The sequence below is a fragment of the Loxodonta africana genome, chromosome 4 (genome assembly GCF_030014295.1).
Source record: "Loxodonta africana isolate mLoxAfr1 chromosome 4, mLoxAfr1.hap2, whole genome shotgun sequence".
Lineage (NCBI taxonomy): Eukaryota > Metazoa > Chordata > Mammalia > Proboscidea > Elephantidae > Loxodonta > Loxodonta africana.
Window position 1 is genome coordinate 59,698,959 of NC_087345.1, and position 17,399 is coordinate 59,716,357.

Sequence of the window (17,399 nt, forward strand, 5' to 3'; positions counted from 1 at the left end):
GCTAACCAAAAGGTCGGCACTTTGAATGTATCAAGCACTCCTTGGAAACTCCATGGGGCAGTTCTACTCTGTCCTACAGGGTCACTACGAGTCGGAATCAATTTGACAGCAATGGGTTTGGTTCGGTTTTTTATACTCAAGGTTGTACTTTGGCTCTCAGGGACTTGCTCTAATTTTCTTCAACTTCAACTTGAGTAAGTATGGTGAAAGGAAACAATCCTGATACACACCCTTCCTGATCTTAAGCCACTCAGTATTCCCTTGGTCTGTTTAAACGACTGCCTCTTTGTCTATGTATAGGTTCCACATGAACACATTAAGTGTCCTGGAATACCTATTCTTCAAAATATTATCCATAATTTGTTATGACCCACGCAGTTGAACGTCTTTGCGTAGTTAATAAAACACAGGCAAACACCTTTCTGCTTTTAACCAAGATCCATCTGACATCAGCAATGACATTCTTTGTTCCACATCCTCTTCTGCATCCAGTTTGAATTTCTGGCAGTTGCCTGTCTATGTACTGTTGCAATCATTTCTGAATTATCTTCAGCAAAATTTTACTTTTGTGTGGTATTAATGATATTGTTCAATAATTTCCACACTCCATTGGATCACACCTTTCTTTGGAACAGGCACGGATATGGTTCACTTCAACTCAATTGCCTAAGTGGCGGTCTTCCAAATTTCTTGGCATAGAGAAATGAGCATTTTTAGTGATGCATCTGTTTGTTCACACGTCTCTACGGGTACTCCATCAATTCCTGCAGGCTTGTTTTTCGCCAGTGCCTTCAGTGCAGCTTGGTGGTCTCCCTTTAACACTATGGGTTCTTGATCATATGCTACCTCCCAAAATGGTTGAATGTTGATCAATTCTTTTTGGTACAGTGATTTTGTGTATTCCTTCCATCTCCTTTTGATGCTTCCTGCGTCATTCAATATTTTGCCCTCAGAATTCTTTAATATCACTACTTGAGGCTTGAATTTTTTCTTCAATTCTTTCAGCTTGAGAAATGCCTAGCATGTCCTTCCCTTTTGGTTTTCTACCTTCTGGTCTTCGCACATTTCATTATAATACTTTGCTTTGTCTTCTCAAGCTGTCCTTTGAAATTTTCTTTTCAGCTCTTTTACTTCATCATTTCTTCCATCTGCTTTAGCTGCTGTACATTCAAGATCAAGTTTCAGAGTCTTTTCTGACATTCATTTTGGTCTTTTCTTTCTTTCCTGGCTTTTTAATGACCTCTTACTTTCTTCATGTATGATGTCCTTGATGTCATGACATAACTCGTCTGGTTTTTGGTCATTAGTGTTCAATGAGCCAAAACTATTCTTGATATGGTCTCTAAATTCAGGTGGGGTATACTCAAGGCCATATTTTAGCTCTCATGAAGTTGCAAACATCCATTAATAATCAGAACCTAGATGAATGAAGTATGAATCTAGGAAAGTGGGAACCGTTAAAAATGAAATGGAATGCATAAAGATCAATATCCTAGGCATTAGTGAGCTGAAATGGACTGGTACTGGTCATTTTGAATCAGACAATCATATGGTCTGCTATGCCAGGAATGACAACTTGAAGAGGAACGGCCGCTGCATTCATGGACAAAAAGAACATTTCAAGATCTATCCTGAAGTACAATGCTGTCAGTGATAGGATAATATCCATATGCCTACAAGGAAAACCAGTTAATATGACTACTATTCAAATTTACACACCAACCACTAAGGCTACAGATGAAGAAACTGAATATTTTTACCAGCTTCTGCAGTCTGAAATTGATCGAACATGCAATCAGGATGCACTGATAAGTACTGGTGATCAGAATGAGAAAGTTGGAAACAAAGAAGGATCAGTAGTTGTAAAATATAGCCTTGGTGATAGAAATGATGCCAGATATCGCATGATTGAATTTTGCAGGACCAATGACTTCTTCATTGCAAATACTGTTTCAACAACATAAATGGCGACTATACACATGGACCTCACCAGATGGAATACAGAGGAATCAAATTGACTACATCTGTGGAAAGAGATGATGGAAGAGATCAATATCATCAGTCAGAGCAAGGCCAAGGGCTGACTGCAGATCAGACTATCAATTACTCATATGCAAGTTCAAGCTGAAACTGAAGAATATCAGAACAAGTCCACAAGAGCCAAAGAAAGACCTTGAGTATATCCCACCTGAATTTAGAGACCATCTCAAGAACAGATTTGACACATTGAACACTAATGACCGAAGACTAGACGAGTTGTGTAATAACATCAATGACATCATACATGAAGAATGCAAGAGGCCATTAAAAACATAGGAGAGAAAGAAAAGACCTAAATGGATGTCAGAAGAGACTCTGAAACTTGCTCTTAAAAGTCGAGTAGCTAAAGCAAAAGGAAAAAATGATGAAGTGAAAGAGCTGAATAGAAGATTTCAAAAGGCAGCTTGAGAAGACAAAGTATTAGATTGACATGTGCAAAGACCTGGAGATAGAAAACCAATGGGAGAACACGCTCAGCATTTCTCAAGCTGAGGGAAAAATTCAAGCCTTGAGTTGCAATACTGAAGTGTTCTATGGGAAAGACATTAAGTGACGCAGGAAGCATCAAAAGAAGATGGAAGGAATATGCAGAGTCACTAAACCAAAAAGAACTGGTTGATGTTCAACCATTTCAGAAGGTAGCATATGGTACTGAAGGAAGAACTCCAAGCTGCACTGAAGGCATTGAGGAAAAACAAGGCTCTGTGAATTGATGCAATACCAATTGAGATGTTTCATCAAATGGATGCAGCCCTGGAAGTGCTCACTCATCTATGCCAAGAAATTTGGAAGACAGCTACCTGGCCAACTGACTGGACGCGATCCATATTTATGCCTATTTCCAAGAAAGGTGATCCAACTAAATGGAGAAATTATCAAACAATATCATTAATATTGCATACAAGCAAAATTTTGTTGAAGATCATTCAAAAGTGGCTGCAGCAGTGTATCAACTGGGAACTGCCAGAAATCCAAGTTGGGTTTAGAAGAGAATGTGGAATCAGGGTTATCATTGCTGATGTCATATGGATCCTGGCTGAAGGCAGGGAATACCAGAAAAATATTTACCTGTGTTTTATTGAGTATGCTAAGGCATTCAACTGTGTGGATCATAACAAATTACGAATAATATTGTAGAGAATGGAATTCCAGAACACTTAATTGTGCTCATGAGGAATCTGTACATGGATCAAGAGGCAGTTGTTAAAACAGAACAAGGGGATACTGCATGGTTTAAAGTCAGGAAAGGCGTGTATCGGGGTTGTATCCTTTCACCATATCTATTCAATCTGTATGCTGAGCAAATAATCCACGAAGCTGAACTCTATGAAGAAGAATGGGGCATCAGGACTGAAGGAAGACTCGTTAACAACCTGCAATGTGCAGATGACACAACCTTGCTTGCTGAAAGTGAAGAGAACTTGAAGCACTTGCTGATGAATAAAGATCAAAGACCACAGCTTTCATTATGGATTATACCTCACCATAAAGAAAGCAAAAATCCTCACAACTGGACCAATAAGCAACATCATGATAACAGAGCAAAGGTTGAGGTTGTCAAAGATTTCATTTTATTTTCAACCACAATCAATGCTCATGGAAGCAGCAATCAAGAAATCAAAAGACGCATTGCATCGGACAAATTGGGTACAAAAGACCTCTTTAAAGTGTTGAAAAGCAAAGATGTCACCTTGAGGACTAAGGGGCACCTGAACCACGGCATAGTGTTTTCAATCACCTCATATGCATGGGAAAGCTGGACAATGAATAAGGAAGACCAAAGAAGAACTGATGCCTTTGAATTGTGGTGCTGGAGAATAATATCGAATGTACCCCAGAGTGCCAAAAGAACAAACAAATCTGTCTTGGAAGAAGTATATATAACCAGGATGTTCCTTAGAAGCAAGGATGGCGAGACTACGTCTCACATACTTTGGACATGCTATCAGGAGGGATCAATCCCTGAAGAAAGACATCATGCTTGGTAAAGTAGAGGGTCAGTGAAAAAGAGGAAGACCCTCAACAAGATGTATTGACACAGTGGCTGCAACAATGGGTTCAAGCATAGGAATATGTGCTACAGAACTGGGCAGTGTTTTGTTCTGTTGTGCATGGGGTTGCTATGAGTTGGAACCTAACAGCAGCAACAACAAACATAAAATACAAAACTATAAAGCCTTTAGTAGAAAATACAGGAGAATATCTTTGAGACCTGAGTTAGGTAGAGAATTCTTAGGCATGATAACAAAAGTAGAATTCATAGAGAAAAAAAATTGATAAGTTGGGCCTCATTAAAATTATAAACTTTGTTTCATGAAAAGATACTTTAAGAGAATGAAAAGAAAAGCTACAGATTGGGAGAAATTATTTTCAAATCATTTGTTGATCAAAGGATTTACATCTAAATAAAGAACTCTTACAACCCAAAATAAGAAAACAAACAGCACAATTAAAAAATTGGCAAAGGATTTTAAAAGGCACTTCACCAAAGAGGGTATAATGAGGACAGATAGGCACGTGATGTTCCACATCATTATCTGCCAGGGAAATGAAAATTAAAACCAAGATACCATTACAAACCTATAAAAACCAAAACCTGTGGCTGTCGAGTCGATTCCGACTCATAGTGACCCTATAGGATAGAGTAGAACTGCCTTATAGAGTTTCCAAGGAGCGCCTGGTGGATTTGAACCGCAGACCTTTTGGTTAGCAGCCGTAGCACTTAACAACTATGCCACCAGGGTTTCCACAAACCTATTAGAAGGGCTAAAAAATAATAATAATACTGAAAATACCAAGTACTCATAAGACAGCAAAAAAAAAAAAAAAAAAAATTTTTTTTTTTTCAGCAAAGCAATTGGAATTATCATACATTGCTAGTGGAAATGCAAAATGGTACAGCCACTCTGGAAAATGGTCTGGTCAACCCACATGATATGATCTAGCAATCTCACTCCTGGGTATTTACCCTGGAAAAATAAAAACACATTAAAAAAAAAGAACCTGTACACAAATGTTTATAGCAGTTATGTTCATAACTGCCAAAAATGGGTAAAAAAAGTCCTTCAATGTGTGAATAAATAAACTGGTGCAACTATATAATGGAATACTACTCAGCAAAGACAGAACAGACTACTGATATACATAACAGTGTATACAAATCTCAAAGGCATTATGCTGAGTGAAGGAAAAAAAAGCCAGTCTCCAAAGGCTACATAGTATATGATTCCACTTATATTACATTCGGAAACCCTGGTGGCACAGTGGTTAAGTGCTACAGCTGCAAACCAAAGAGTCGGCAGTTCAAATCCACCAGGCTCTCCTTAGAAGCTCTATGGGGCAGTTCTACTCTGTCCTATAGGGTCACTATGCGTAGGAATCGACTCAACGGCACTGGGGTTTTTATATTACGTTCTCAAATAATACAAAACTAAGGTGATGAAAAGGAATTCTGGTTGCAGAACGGTTGGCTGCAGGCAGTTCAAACACACTCAGCAGCTCCTTGGGAGAAAAGACTTGGCAATCTGCTCCTATAAAGATTACAGCCTAGGGGACTCTATGAGGTGATTCTAGTTTGTCACACTGGGTCACTGAGAATCGGAAATTGACTGGATGGCACCTAATAACTACAAGGTGAGGAACAGCTCAGAGGCTGGCAGAGGTTAGGGCTGGGTAGAGAGTATGACCACAAAAGGGTACCACAGGGAGTCATTTTACAGTGATGGAACTGCTCTGTAGCCTGATTTTACGGTGCTAATACATACATGGAAACCCTGGTGGCATAGTGGTTAAGTGCTACAGCTGCCAACCAAGAGGTCAGCATTTCGATTCTGCCAGGTGCTCCTTGGAAACTCTATGGGGCAGTTCTACAGGGTCGCTATGAGTCGGAATCGACTCGACGGCAGTGGTGGGTGGAATACATACATATGAACTTTAAACAAATATATAAAAAATGTTAAAAGCATGACAGTCCTATGCTTTACAATATTATTGCTTATTTTAAATACCTATCTTCCTAGCTACACTGTAAGTTAAAAGAGGGCAGGAAGTGACTCTCTCATTATTTTATTTTCACTTCATGACGCAGTGTCTGGCAGATAACCCCACACCCACTGCTGTCGAGTTGATCCTGACTCATAGCAATCTCAGGGTTTCTGAGGCTGTAAATCTCTACAGGAGCAGACTGCCACATCTTTCTCCCGAGGAGCCACTGGTGGTTTTGAACCACCGACCTGACCTTTCGGTTAGCAGTCGATTGCTTTAACCACTGTTCACCAACGCACCTATTTGGCACATTAAAAAAATAAAAATTTGCCACTGAGTCGATTCCAACTTACAGCAAACCTATAGGACAGAGTAGAACTGCCCCATAGGATTTCCAAGGATCACCTGGTGCACATGAACTACCAACCTTTTGGTTAGCAGCCAGCTCTTAACCAGTATGCCACCAGGATTTCCATTTAGCACATAAAAACCAAAAAACCCATTGCCGTTGAGTCAATTCTGACTCACAGCGACCCTACAGGACAGAGTAGAACTGCCCCATACAGTTTCCAAGAAGCGCCTGATGGATTTGAACTGCAGACCTTCGGTTAGCAGCCATAGCACTTAACCACTACACCACCAGGGTTTCCATTTGGCACAAAAAAAAAAAAAAAAAGCACATAGTCACCCCTTAATAAATATTTGTTAAGTGAAAGTGTTTTTATTGGTATTTAGTGCAAAGTTAGAAGCTTTTTTGACAGAGCGATAGTGCCCTAAATATTTCTACTTGTTACTTTCCATTCACTTTCAATCCATGGCAGTCTGGTTGCTACCCCTACCATTCCTCTGAAACTTCTCACCTGGGTCTACAATGTTCTCCACAATGCCAAATTCATGGGCTCTCTTCATTTTTCAATGGGGCCTCTCTGCTGCGTATTGCTCAGTTGATTATTCTCTTGCTAAGTACTTCATTCCCTCTGCTTCTGTGACACTAGGGTACTTTCTTCTTATTGTCCTACAACTGTTTCTCTTCATTATCTTTCAAGAGATTCTCCTCTATGTCTTTTCATTTTTTTCCCCCAGGATACCACCCTTGTTATAATACTCTTCTTTCTCTACATTTTGTACTTGGGTGAGTTCTTCCTTTTTTATGTGTTTAACCACATATATATGCTCATAATTCTCAAAGATAGCCCTGATCTGTACTTGAAGCTGACTAGTCTTATCTACTCAGAAGCTAAACAGGTACCTAAAGCTAATAATGTTCAAAAGTGAACCCATCATCTCTGTGTCATCACCTCCTCCCTCATATAACCCAATAAATTACATCATTGGACAACCAAATCCCAAATCTACAAGTGACCTGAGACTTTCATCACCCTATCAAATTAGCCTCCAAGACTTGCTAATATTGCTTCACAAATATTAATCAAATTTGTTTTACTCATATTCCGCTTACATGCTCCAATATGAACTTCCATCTCTCTCCTGGAATATATAACAAAAGCCTCCAAACTTTCCTGAGATTCTGTATTATTACTGTTTTTTTTTTAAATTACCAAAATTTTGAAACAATCACCAACTTACAAAAAAGTTGTGAGTAGAAATAACTTTAATTTTGAACTATTTGAAAGTAAGTTGCCAACCAGATGCCTCATCATCCAGGGTCCTCAGTGTGTATTCCCTCCAAGCAAGGTCATTCTTCTGTAACCATAATATAACTGTCCAAATCAGAAAATTAGCATTCTTACATTACCACCATCTAATCCTTAGACTCTATTCCACTTTTGCCAATTATACCAGTACCCTTCATAGTAAAGGAATTCTGTACAGAACCATGCATTGCATTTAACTTTCATGTCTCTTTACATTGCTTTAGCCTAGAACAGTTCATTTTTTCTTTGCTTTTCATGATCTTGACATTTTTTAAGATAATAGGACTGTTACTTTTGTAGACAAATCTTCATTTTTTTAAAGAAATCCTTAACTTGGATTGGTTCAATGCTTCCTCGTGATTGGATCAGATTATGCATCTTTGGCAGGAATACCAAAGAAGTAATGCTGCCTTCTTCTCATTGCATCCTCTCAGTAAGCACATGGCTTTAATTTGTTCCATTACTGATCATGTTCACTTTGCACCCTTGATTAGGCCATCATCTGCCAAGTTGCTCCAATGTGAAATTGCGCCTTTCCCCTTAGTAATTAATAAGTATTTTTATGGGAAGTTACTTTGAAACTAGGTAAATAACTCTTCCTCATAGAACTTTCAATTTATTAATTTATACTGATATGTATATATGAATTCATAGTTTCCTATTTTATCCTATGGGCTATAATCCATTACTACTGTTATTATTTTAATGCTCGAGTTGTTCCAGATTTGACCAGTGAGGGTCTCTAATTACAACTTCTGTGTCCTTTTTTGTTACACGATCCCATTATTCTTTGAGCACTTCCTTGCTTTTACATACAAAAAGATGTTCTGGGTTCATCTTATACTTTTCCTGCCCCAGCCCTGGAGTCAGGTTTTTCTCCAATGAATTCTGGTTTCTTTTAGTAGAACAGAATTTAGGAACCAAGATCTGAATGCTAGTCGTGCTCGTTGCTTTTGGAGGGTGGGGCAGCTACTCTAAGACCCTCTCAGAGTTAAGGAATATATGTATGTATATACATACATATGCGCACATCTACATCTATGTTTATTCCCGTATTTATATTTCTTGAAGTTCGTAAGTTCACACCAATACCTATAATTTCAACTCAACACCACAAGGTTCATGCTAGTTTTCTATCTCTATATATTTATAACTCCATTCTGTATTTCTCAGTGAGAAACCTGGCTCTCATTATCATTATCCGTATTTACTTGTTTGATCAATCCTCTATTATACTACTAATCTCCTATCACTGCCTCTATCTCCTCCCCATCATGGATGCTCTCCTCACTCTGCTTAGGCTCTGACACCTCATCCCAGGCTGTTAGAGTTGCCAGATTCAGGGAACAAAGAATATAGGATAGCCAGTTAAATTTGAATTTAAGAAAACAATAAATAATGTTTAGTGTAAGTATATCCCATGCAATATTTGGGGTATATTTATACTAAATCTCCTCAAAGTGTTGAAGTGCAAAAACGTCATTTTGATGACTAAGCTGTGCCTGACCTAAGCCAAGGCATTTTCAATCACCTCATATGTATACAAAATCTTGACAATGAAAAATGAAGATCGAAGGAAAATTGATGCATTTGAATTGCAATGCTGGCGAAGAATATTAAATATACCATTGACTGCCAAATGAACAAACAAATCAGTCTTGGAGGAAGTATAGCCAGAATGCTCCTTAGAAGCGAGGATGGTGAGACTTTGTCTCACTTACTTTGGACGTGTCATCAGTAGGGATCAATCGTTTGAGAAAGACATCATCCTTGGTAAAGTAGAAGGTCAGTGAAAATGAGGGAGACCCTCAGTGAGATGGACTGACACAGTGGCTCCAACAATGGGCTCAAACATGGCAACAATTATGAGGAAGGCACAGTACTGGTCAACGTTTCCTTCTGTTATACATAAGGCTGCTGTGAGTCAGAGCCAACTCATCGGCACCTAATAGCAACAACAAGCTGATATTCAAGTTTAATTGGGCATCCTGTATTTAATCTGGCAACCTACAGGCTGGCCCTCCTCTTGGTTCCCCAGCCCCTGCTTAGACTCTGAATCCCAGCTCTAGATGCTCCAACGTGTGGATCTTTCTTTACCCCATTCAGGCTCTGGCCTGTCCTCCCTACACTGAAGGCTCCTCACCTGCTTTGGAGTCTGACATCTCATACCAGGTTGCCCCTAAGCATGAATGCCCCCTTACTGCTCAGGTTCTGATACTTCATGCCAGGGTACCCCCTACTTGAACGCTCTACTCATCCCACTTGGGCTCCAACATTCAGTGCTAGCCCATCCCTCCGTGGATGCCTTCCTCATCTGCTCAGTCTGACACCCTATGCCAGGCTGTCCCTTCCCACTCCGTGCTGATGTTCTCCTCACCTTGCCTGGGCTCAGATACCACATGCCAAGCTACTCCTTGCATAGATACTTCTTACCCTGCTATGGCTTTGATACCTGAATCATGACCTCATGCATGGGCTCATGCCTTACTCCATGAGGGCTCTGACTTCTTGTGCCAGGCTGCAACCCGTGTGGACACTGTCTTCACTCTGCTGAGGCTGCCTCCCTATGCCTACTGCATCCTGTGTGGATCCCTCATCATACTGCTTATGTTTTTAACGTATGACACCAGGCTGCCCCTCTGTTTGGCAGCTCTGACCTACCTAATGATTTTAGGAGCGAATTTTTCTGGAAGAAGATGAGAAGTAGAAGAGCAAGAGCAAGAACAAAAAGTAAAAGACTTTGCTTCACAATTCAAGTAAAGCAAGGATAGAAATCTTGGAGTGGATTCATTCCCAAAGTGTGATATGCACAAAAGCATAATATGTTCCTTATCTCCTGTCTGACCTTACCCCTTATTACATTCTAAGTACTGTATATTCCAGATATAGTTATTCTTTTGGATTATATACACTTATGTTTGGGAAAACCAGAAGAAAAATATAATGAAACATATTTTCTATTTTTCTCTTGCCGAATATTTGGGAGACTTTAGTTTTTTTTGGGGGGGGGAGCTAAAGGAAAAGGCTATAAAACATTTGCTAGTTTACCAACTTTCTCTTTGTATATGTATTTGGGATACCTCATCCTTTAGAGCAGTCGCTCCCAAAAGTTCTCACTCTTAGAGTGCTATTAACTATGATACTTTCTTCAGAGTATAACTGTTAGGTCTCATTCATTCTTTATGACATTCCGGTATGCTCTTAGGGGCAGGAAGAGGGGTGAGGAAGGGTACAAGAGGCTGTGTAGCTTAGAAATCTCTCAAGTTGATTCTGTTTCAACCCTCCTTTGATAATATCATTCTGAACAAAAGAACAATATTAACATGGCAACGAAAAAAAACTAGTGTTCAATCACTTCATTTTTCTTGTCCAATGCACCATGGACTTTTTTTTTCCTTTTCACATTTCAGTTATTTTCTTTATCTTACTGCATAAATTATCTGTGCATGTGTCATCTCTGCCACATTCAGTACAAAATAATCCACCTTTATAAGGCCTTCTCCTCAGAGTTCCTCTACAAAAAAGCAGAAAACATTTAGTTAGGAAAAAAGTCTCAATTTTTATATGTGATTTAAATAATATAGTTATGAGTTTTTAATTAGTTCAATGAAGTGATTTGATTAAGAAAATGCACTCAAAACCCATTGCCGCTGAGTCAATTCCAACCCATAGCGGCCCTAGAGGACAGAGCAGGACTGCCCCATAGGGTTTCTAAGGAGCACCTGGTGGATTCGAATTGCTGAACTTTTGGTTAGCAGTCGTGGCTCTTAACCACTATGCCACCAGGGTCTTCAATGGACTCAAAGAAGTACTTAAATTGGAGATGTAAGCATACCCTTTCTTCCCCCAGGAAACAGTCTCTTGTCAGACTAATTCCTACGTCCTTGATACAAAGTACTGTAATTTAAATATGAGTGGATTTTAAACCTTTCATTTTAGTGTGTGGCAAAATTAATCCTCTAAAACACTGATGTTATGTTTTATAAATAATTTCTCTCTACCTGGGACAAACATATTAAAAGTTCCGTAGAAATGGTATCTTAATTATCTGAAGAGTTTGTAAAATCCTGAAATGCCTATTGTCCAAAAGATCCAACCATATAGCCTATTTTGAGGTCTAAATGAAAAAATACATAAATATATAAACAAGCAAACAAATGAAAATGGGATTTTACAAATATGATTCAATACTTTGTACAGAGCTAAAGACAGATGTGGAAAATTATTACATCAATTACCAGGGCTAATTGTGAAAAAAAGGTTGGAAAGTAGATACAAATTGGGAAGTTTATATAAAAGATATAGTATTAGAAAAACAGGGGAGACAAACTGGGAAAAGACCGTCCTGAGTGGGAGGAGAGGCACTAATCCTGGTCCTTTAAACAGGATTCCACATATACCCAGTGCGCAACTGGAAGCAGTAAAAACAAACTTTAGGTATATACATCCCTGGTTGAGCCAACCTCAGCCATCTAGAAGAACGGTCAAACCTAAGAAATACATATTCAAAAACCTGAATATCAAATTCCTGAGCCATCTCTTATTTATTCAAAGGGTTCTGATGACTCCCAACATGGTATTAGATATCCTTGAATTGCAAGCTTTCCATTCCATCAAGGATATCTAGAGGTTGGTAGTTATGTGCAGATTATATATTACTTCTCCAAATTCACTATTTCCCTATCAAGAAAGAAGTGTATTTTGCTTGGATTCCAGTCAGAGCACCAGCCTTCTAGAACCTCCAGAACTGATTTAGTCACCTTTACCTACACCCTAGTCTACTTTTTCTGCCCTAACTCTTTATTACTGAAATATATGCCTCCAACACAGAAACAGAGATTATCCTCTCACAAGATGCCAGGGACGGGGGAGGGGGGAAGTGGTGTTTCTGTCTTTATATCTTTGCAAAAAGCTACTTACTAAAGACTGCCTTTGGGCTCTAGAGCATAGGCCAATCACCCCATGATCATAATATCTGATAACCATAGCCTGGAATAGCAACTGGGAAGGCAAATCAATCAATCAATCACATGTGCTAGAATACAATGAGTCTTCTTTTTAAAATATTTGAAGTTCATAATCACCGTTTATATCAGATTGCTAGAAATGCCAGGCATCTCTTTCTCTGAGTTTCTGAGAAGTTGAATCATAATCAACTCAAGTCTGAAACTACAGTACAATTACACAGCTACAGTTGGAATTATTGTGCCAGATTAGGAGAGAACAATAGATAAGTATTTATAACCAGCAAAGTCTACTGAAATTTCACAGCTGCCCTGGCAGTGCCTGAAGAAACAGACAAAATAGGCTATTTTCAGGCCTGTGCATTTTCCAAGAAGCAGCCCCATTGGCTTACTGATAAATACTACAGCCCTGGCTTCTGGTTCCTATCTGGAGGATCTATAGATTTACCAAGAAGACTTAAAGAATCTATTCCAATAAACCGGAGGAAAAAAACAATGTTAACAAGCAGCAAACAGGATAGCCTAGTTAGAAACTCCATCTGTCTCTCCTTCTGACACATCTAACGTGTCTATTTCAAAAACTCCATGACTATATCCTGGGCCTAATCAAGGTCAAAAAAGTATGAACCCTGTTATTTTCTGCCTCAAATTATCCCCGTGTGTACACAATAACCTTAAGACTGCCACATCTTTCTCCTGTGGAGTGGCTGGTGGGTTTGCACCACCGATGGTGGGGTTAGCAGCCGAGCACATTAGCACTGGACCACCAGGGCTCCTTTACTTTATATTACCTTCTGTAAAACCCAGTTGGCCAGGTCTTTTCTCTTTACTTCCACATCCTGCACCTAAAGGATCAGGGGCCATAGTTAAAAGCTGATAAAGCTCCTTTGAGGCCAATACTATTTAGCTGGACCATCTTCTAACCCTCCTCAAGACAGCTATCTATTTCCTGATTAAAAAAACCCAGTGCCGTCCAGTCGATTCCAACTCATAGCGACCCTATAGAACAGGGTAGAACTGCCCCACAGAGTTCCCAAGGAGCGCCTGGCAGATTCAAACTGCCAACCCTTTGGCTAGCAGCCCGTAGCACTTAACCACTACACTACCAGGGTTTTCTGATTACACCTCTTTACTCACTGAAGTCTTCAGCACCTGGCTCAGACCAAATGTTTCCACTGTCCTAGAATCGAGTATGATTACAAGATTCATATGGATGATTCATACAATAACTTGGCTTCTCTGTTACTGGATGTCTTCACCATCAAAAAAGCTAAAGATAGATGTTGAAAACTATAACTTCAATTACCCAATATTCCATAATTATCAACTACTCTTATAAGCCACACTCTGAATCTTGTCCTCCCTTAAACTGCTTCATCTCTCAACTCACAAATCAGACATTCCACTCACTGTCTAAATCTCTTATCCTTTCAGGTTGCTCACTCTTTTACTCCTGCCGCTGTTGTTTATCAATTTCATTGATACCTCGAGTCTATTTTCTCTCCAATTTTCTCACTAGCCATCCCATTCTCTCTTCTCCATCCAGCTTAAGTCTATTGTTTCACATATTCTCTAGCTGAAACTTGCAAACGTCTTGCACTCATTTCCTTCATATTCACTTGACAAACTGCAGTGTTGGAAAAACTGGAGGAATTCATCAGCATGCTCCATGTCTGCTCCAGGAGTGCTGCTGGAGAAAAATTATTAAAACTATTAAACTAGGTAGAGAATTCTTCTGTAGTTCCCAAGTCAACTTCCTTTTGACTTCTCACTTTCCACAGCAGCTGTTTCAAACCTTCCTCAACCATCAAAATTTAAAATTCCAGCTCCTCTGCCTCCTCCTTCACTTTCAGGACATGTTCTATTCTACTTCACTAGCTGTTAGATTGAAACTTGAGAAATTTTCTTTCACTAAATATCACAAACATACCTATTCCCACTTTCCTTCCATTCTAATTCAACTGAAAAATCGTTCCTCCTTCTATCTAAAGCTCATATACCCTTCCATCTTCTTAGGGACCTATAGCCTTAATTACATATACTCTGCCCTGTATTTGTTATTGTTGTTAATTGCCATCAAGTCAATTTTGGCTCATGGCAACGCAATATGTGCAAAGTAGGACTGTGCTCCATAGCTTTCAAGGTTGTGACCTTACAAAGCAGATCACCAGGCCTATCTTCTGAGGTGCCCCTCAGTGGGTTCCAACAGCCAACCTTTTGGCTAGTAGTCAAGTGCTTAACCCTATATTTTAGCCAGGGGTTCCTTTGCCTTATATTGTTGTGTGCCATCAAGTCAATTCCAACTCATAGTGACCATATAGGACAGAGTAGAACTGCTCCAGAGGGTTTCCTAGACTGTAATCTCTACAAGAGCAGATATCCAGGTCTTTTCTCCCTTGGAACTCCTGGTGGGTTCGAACCGCTGACCTTTCAGTTAGCAGGTGAGTACTCAAACATTGTGCCACCAGGGCTCCTTCTGCCTTGTATACTTAACCTTTCATTCTGTATTAGCATTGTCATATCAATATTTAAACATGCTCACACCTTTTCCATCTTAAAACAATAACAATTTAAAAAACCGCATTAATCTTATTCTTCCTGCAGCTTAGTGCCCTCCCTCTTTCTTACTCCCCACAATTAAATGCCTTGAACAAGTTGATTATACTGTATCTATTTCCTTGGCTTCCTCTCATTCCTCAGTTCATTCCAATCTGGCATTGGTCTCCTGTACGCCATGGAAATGGTTCTCCCTAAATCTGATATGATAATTTTAAGTATTTACTTTGCTTGCCCTCTTAAAATCTGAATTTTAGATGACTTATTCCTTTTCTTGCCTGTAGTCTTTATGGAAGCAGATCGTCAGCCCTTTCTTCCACTGAGCCACATGAGAAGTACTAAATTAAAGATTCTTAAAATAGTAGAGTTTGAGAAATATGAGCATAAAGTAGAGGGGAAGTAAGAAGGAATTATTAACCTATTAACCTAAATGTAAGTAGGCATTAGTCAGAGAGGAAGTGGGAGAGTAAAAGTGTTCAAAACGTACCAAGGAAAACTTGATAAAAATCCAGTCACAGTGCAATATCTAGTGGGCTAGGACTAAAAAATTAGAAAGTAATAGAAATATAAAATATATTTTAAATAGATATAACTTCATATACAGTTTGAATACAAAGTATAAATTTTTGATTATCTATGGAACATTTTATAAAGTTAATTATGTAGTTGTTCACTTGAAAACTTTTAAAACTCAAAATAGTATTATATTTATTATGTTATAGCATATGCTGCATTGGATGATTATAATGAGTATATTAATTAAAAAAAAAGTAAAATTCTAAATACATGGAAATAAAGGATACTCCTGAATAATCCTCAGACCAAAGTGGAACTCAAACTAAATTTTAGGCTTTTGGTAGCCTGATACACTAAACTCAGCACTTTCTCTCTTTTCCTTTTGGGAATCTCCGAAAGCAAAGGAAAACATAAACACAAATTCCAGTTTTGCAGATTCTGGAGACACAGAACCTATAAACACAAAATTGGATGAAGTGTTGCCAAAGGCAATAAAGATAAGAGTATGAAAATGTAGCAAAAGAAGAATTCATTGCTGTAGATCTCAGAAAAAAGTTATTAGAGGACAACTCCAAAGAAAGTGGCTTATGTTAATATCTAAAAGCAATACTTTTTGTAAGCAATAATTAGATTTGAGGAGGCAGGCTGGTTGTGACAGCTTTAAGGAACTACTTGATCCCAAAAGGAAGCAGAGGTAGGGGGCTGAATAAAGAATCCTTCAGAGAAGTCCTATTTGCAGAAAACAGTCCATTCATGAAACTAAAACTGCTAATCTTCCCTGGCAGATGAGATCTAGGCTAAGAGAACTAATTCACACACATAATCCTGTAACATAAAAAGAAAAAAAAAATCTGCTGCTATAGATTTATGGGCTTTCTTCTTCCCTGATTTAAGTGTCATGCAACGAGCTGATTCAGGAAGATTTAACCTCACTTAAAGATGAAATAACCAAAAAAAAAAACTGCAAGAAGAAAGGAGGAAAGGAATAAGCATATAAAATGGTAGACAAAGAATTATCACTAAAAATATTGGCATGGAGCAGAGAAAAATTTTGATGAAATATATTTCCAGGAAAAATATTAATGAAAGAACCCTACCTCCATAAGTCAAGAATGCCAATCAGAAAAGAAATAAAATGTAAGCTGTCAGGATTCAAGAAAAAGTGGAAGAGAAAAATAAAACCATCACACAAATGAGGAGTACATCACAGAAAATATGGTGAATGTCATAGAAGGCAAGATTGAGAAATATGAGCATAAATAAGATCAATAGAGATTAGAGATAAATGACAAAAGATTAAACAACATTTGTAGAAGACAGATGATACAGCATTTTACAGTAAACAGTACCTTTGAAGAAGAAAACCAAAAACAAAGCAGCAAAATATTTAAAGTTAAAACTCAAGAAAAATATCCAGAGAACAAAATGCCTTGAGAGGAGTTTCCCTACCAATAACAGCAAAGTAGCTTGAATGCACTACCAACCCTCCTGTATAAAGTCTGGATAAAATATTTTAAAATAACTATTTTAAAGCTCCACATTTATTTAGAGAGCAGCTCCCCACCCACCTCCCTAGTTTTCACAGTGCACAGAGTTTAGAGTTTCAGCAGAAAACAGCAGAATTATTTGGCTGAGGAGTTAGAGGCTGAAATTCAAGACTTTCAGAGTCTGGAAAATAAAGAGG

General features: G+C 38.6%; 2 protein-coding genes across 5 annotated transcripts in view; both read right to left on the reverse strand.

The window, feature by feature from the left end:
* Positions 1-17,399, reverse strand: part of GLIPR1 (GLI pathogenesis related 1) — a 121,031-nt gene that overhangs the window by 78,891 nt on the left and 24,741 nt on the right. The window lies entirely within an intron of this gene.
* GLIPR1L2 (GLIPR1 like 2) overlaps positions 1-17,399 on the reverse strand; it is a 79,391-nt gene that overhangs the window by 37,186 nt on the left and 24,806 nt on the right. Inside the window, 1 exon segment of the mRNA XM_023539658.2 lies at positions 11,108-11,193. Coding sequence (XP_023395426.2) covers positions 11,108-11,193 — 86 coding nt within the window.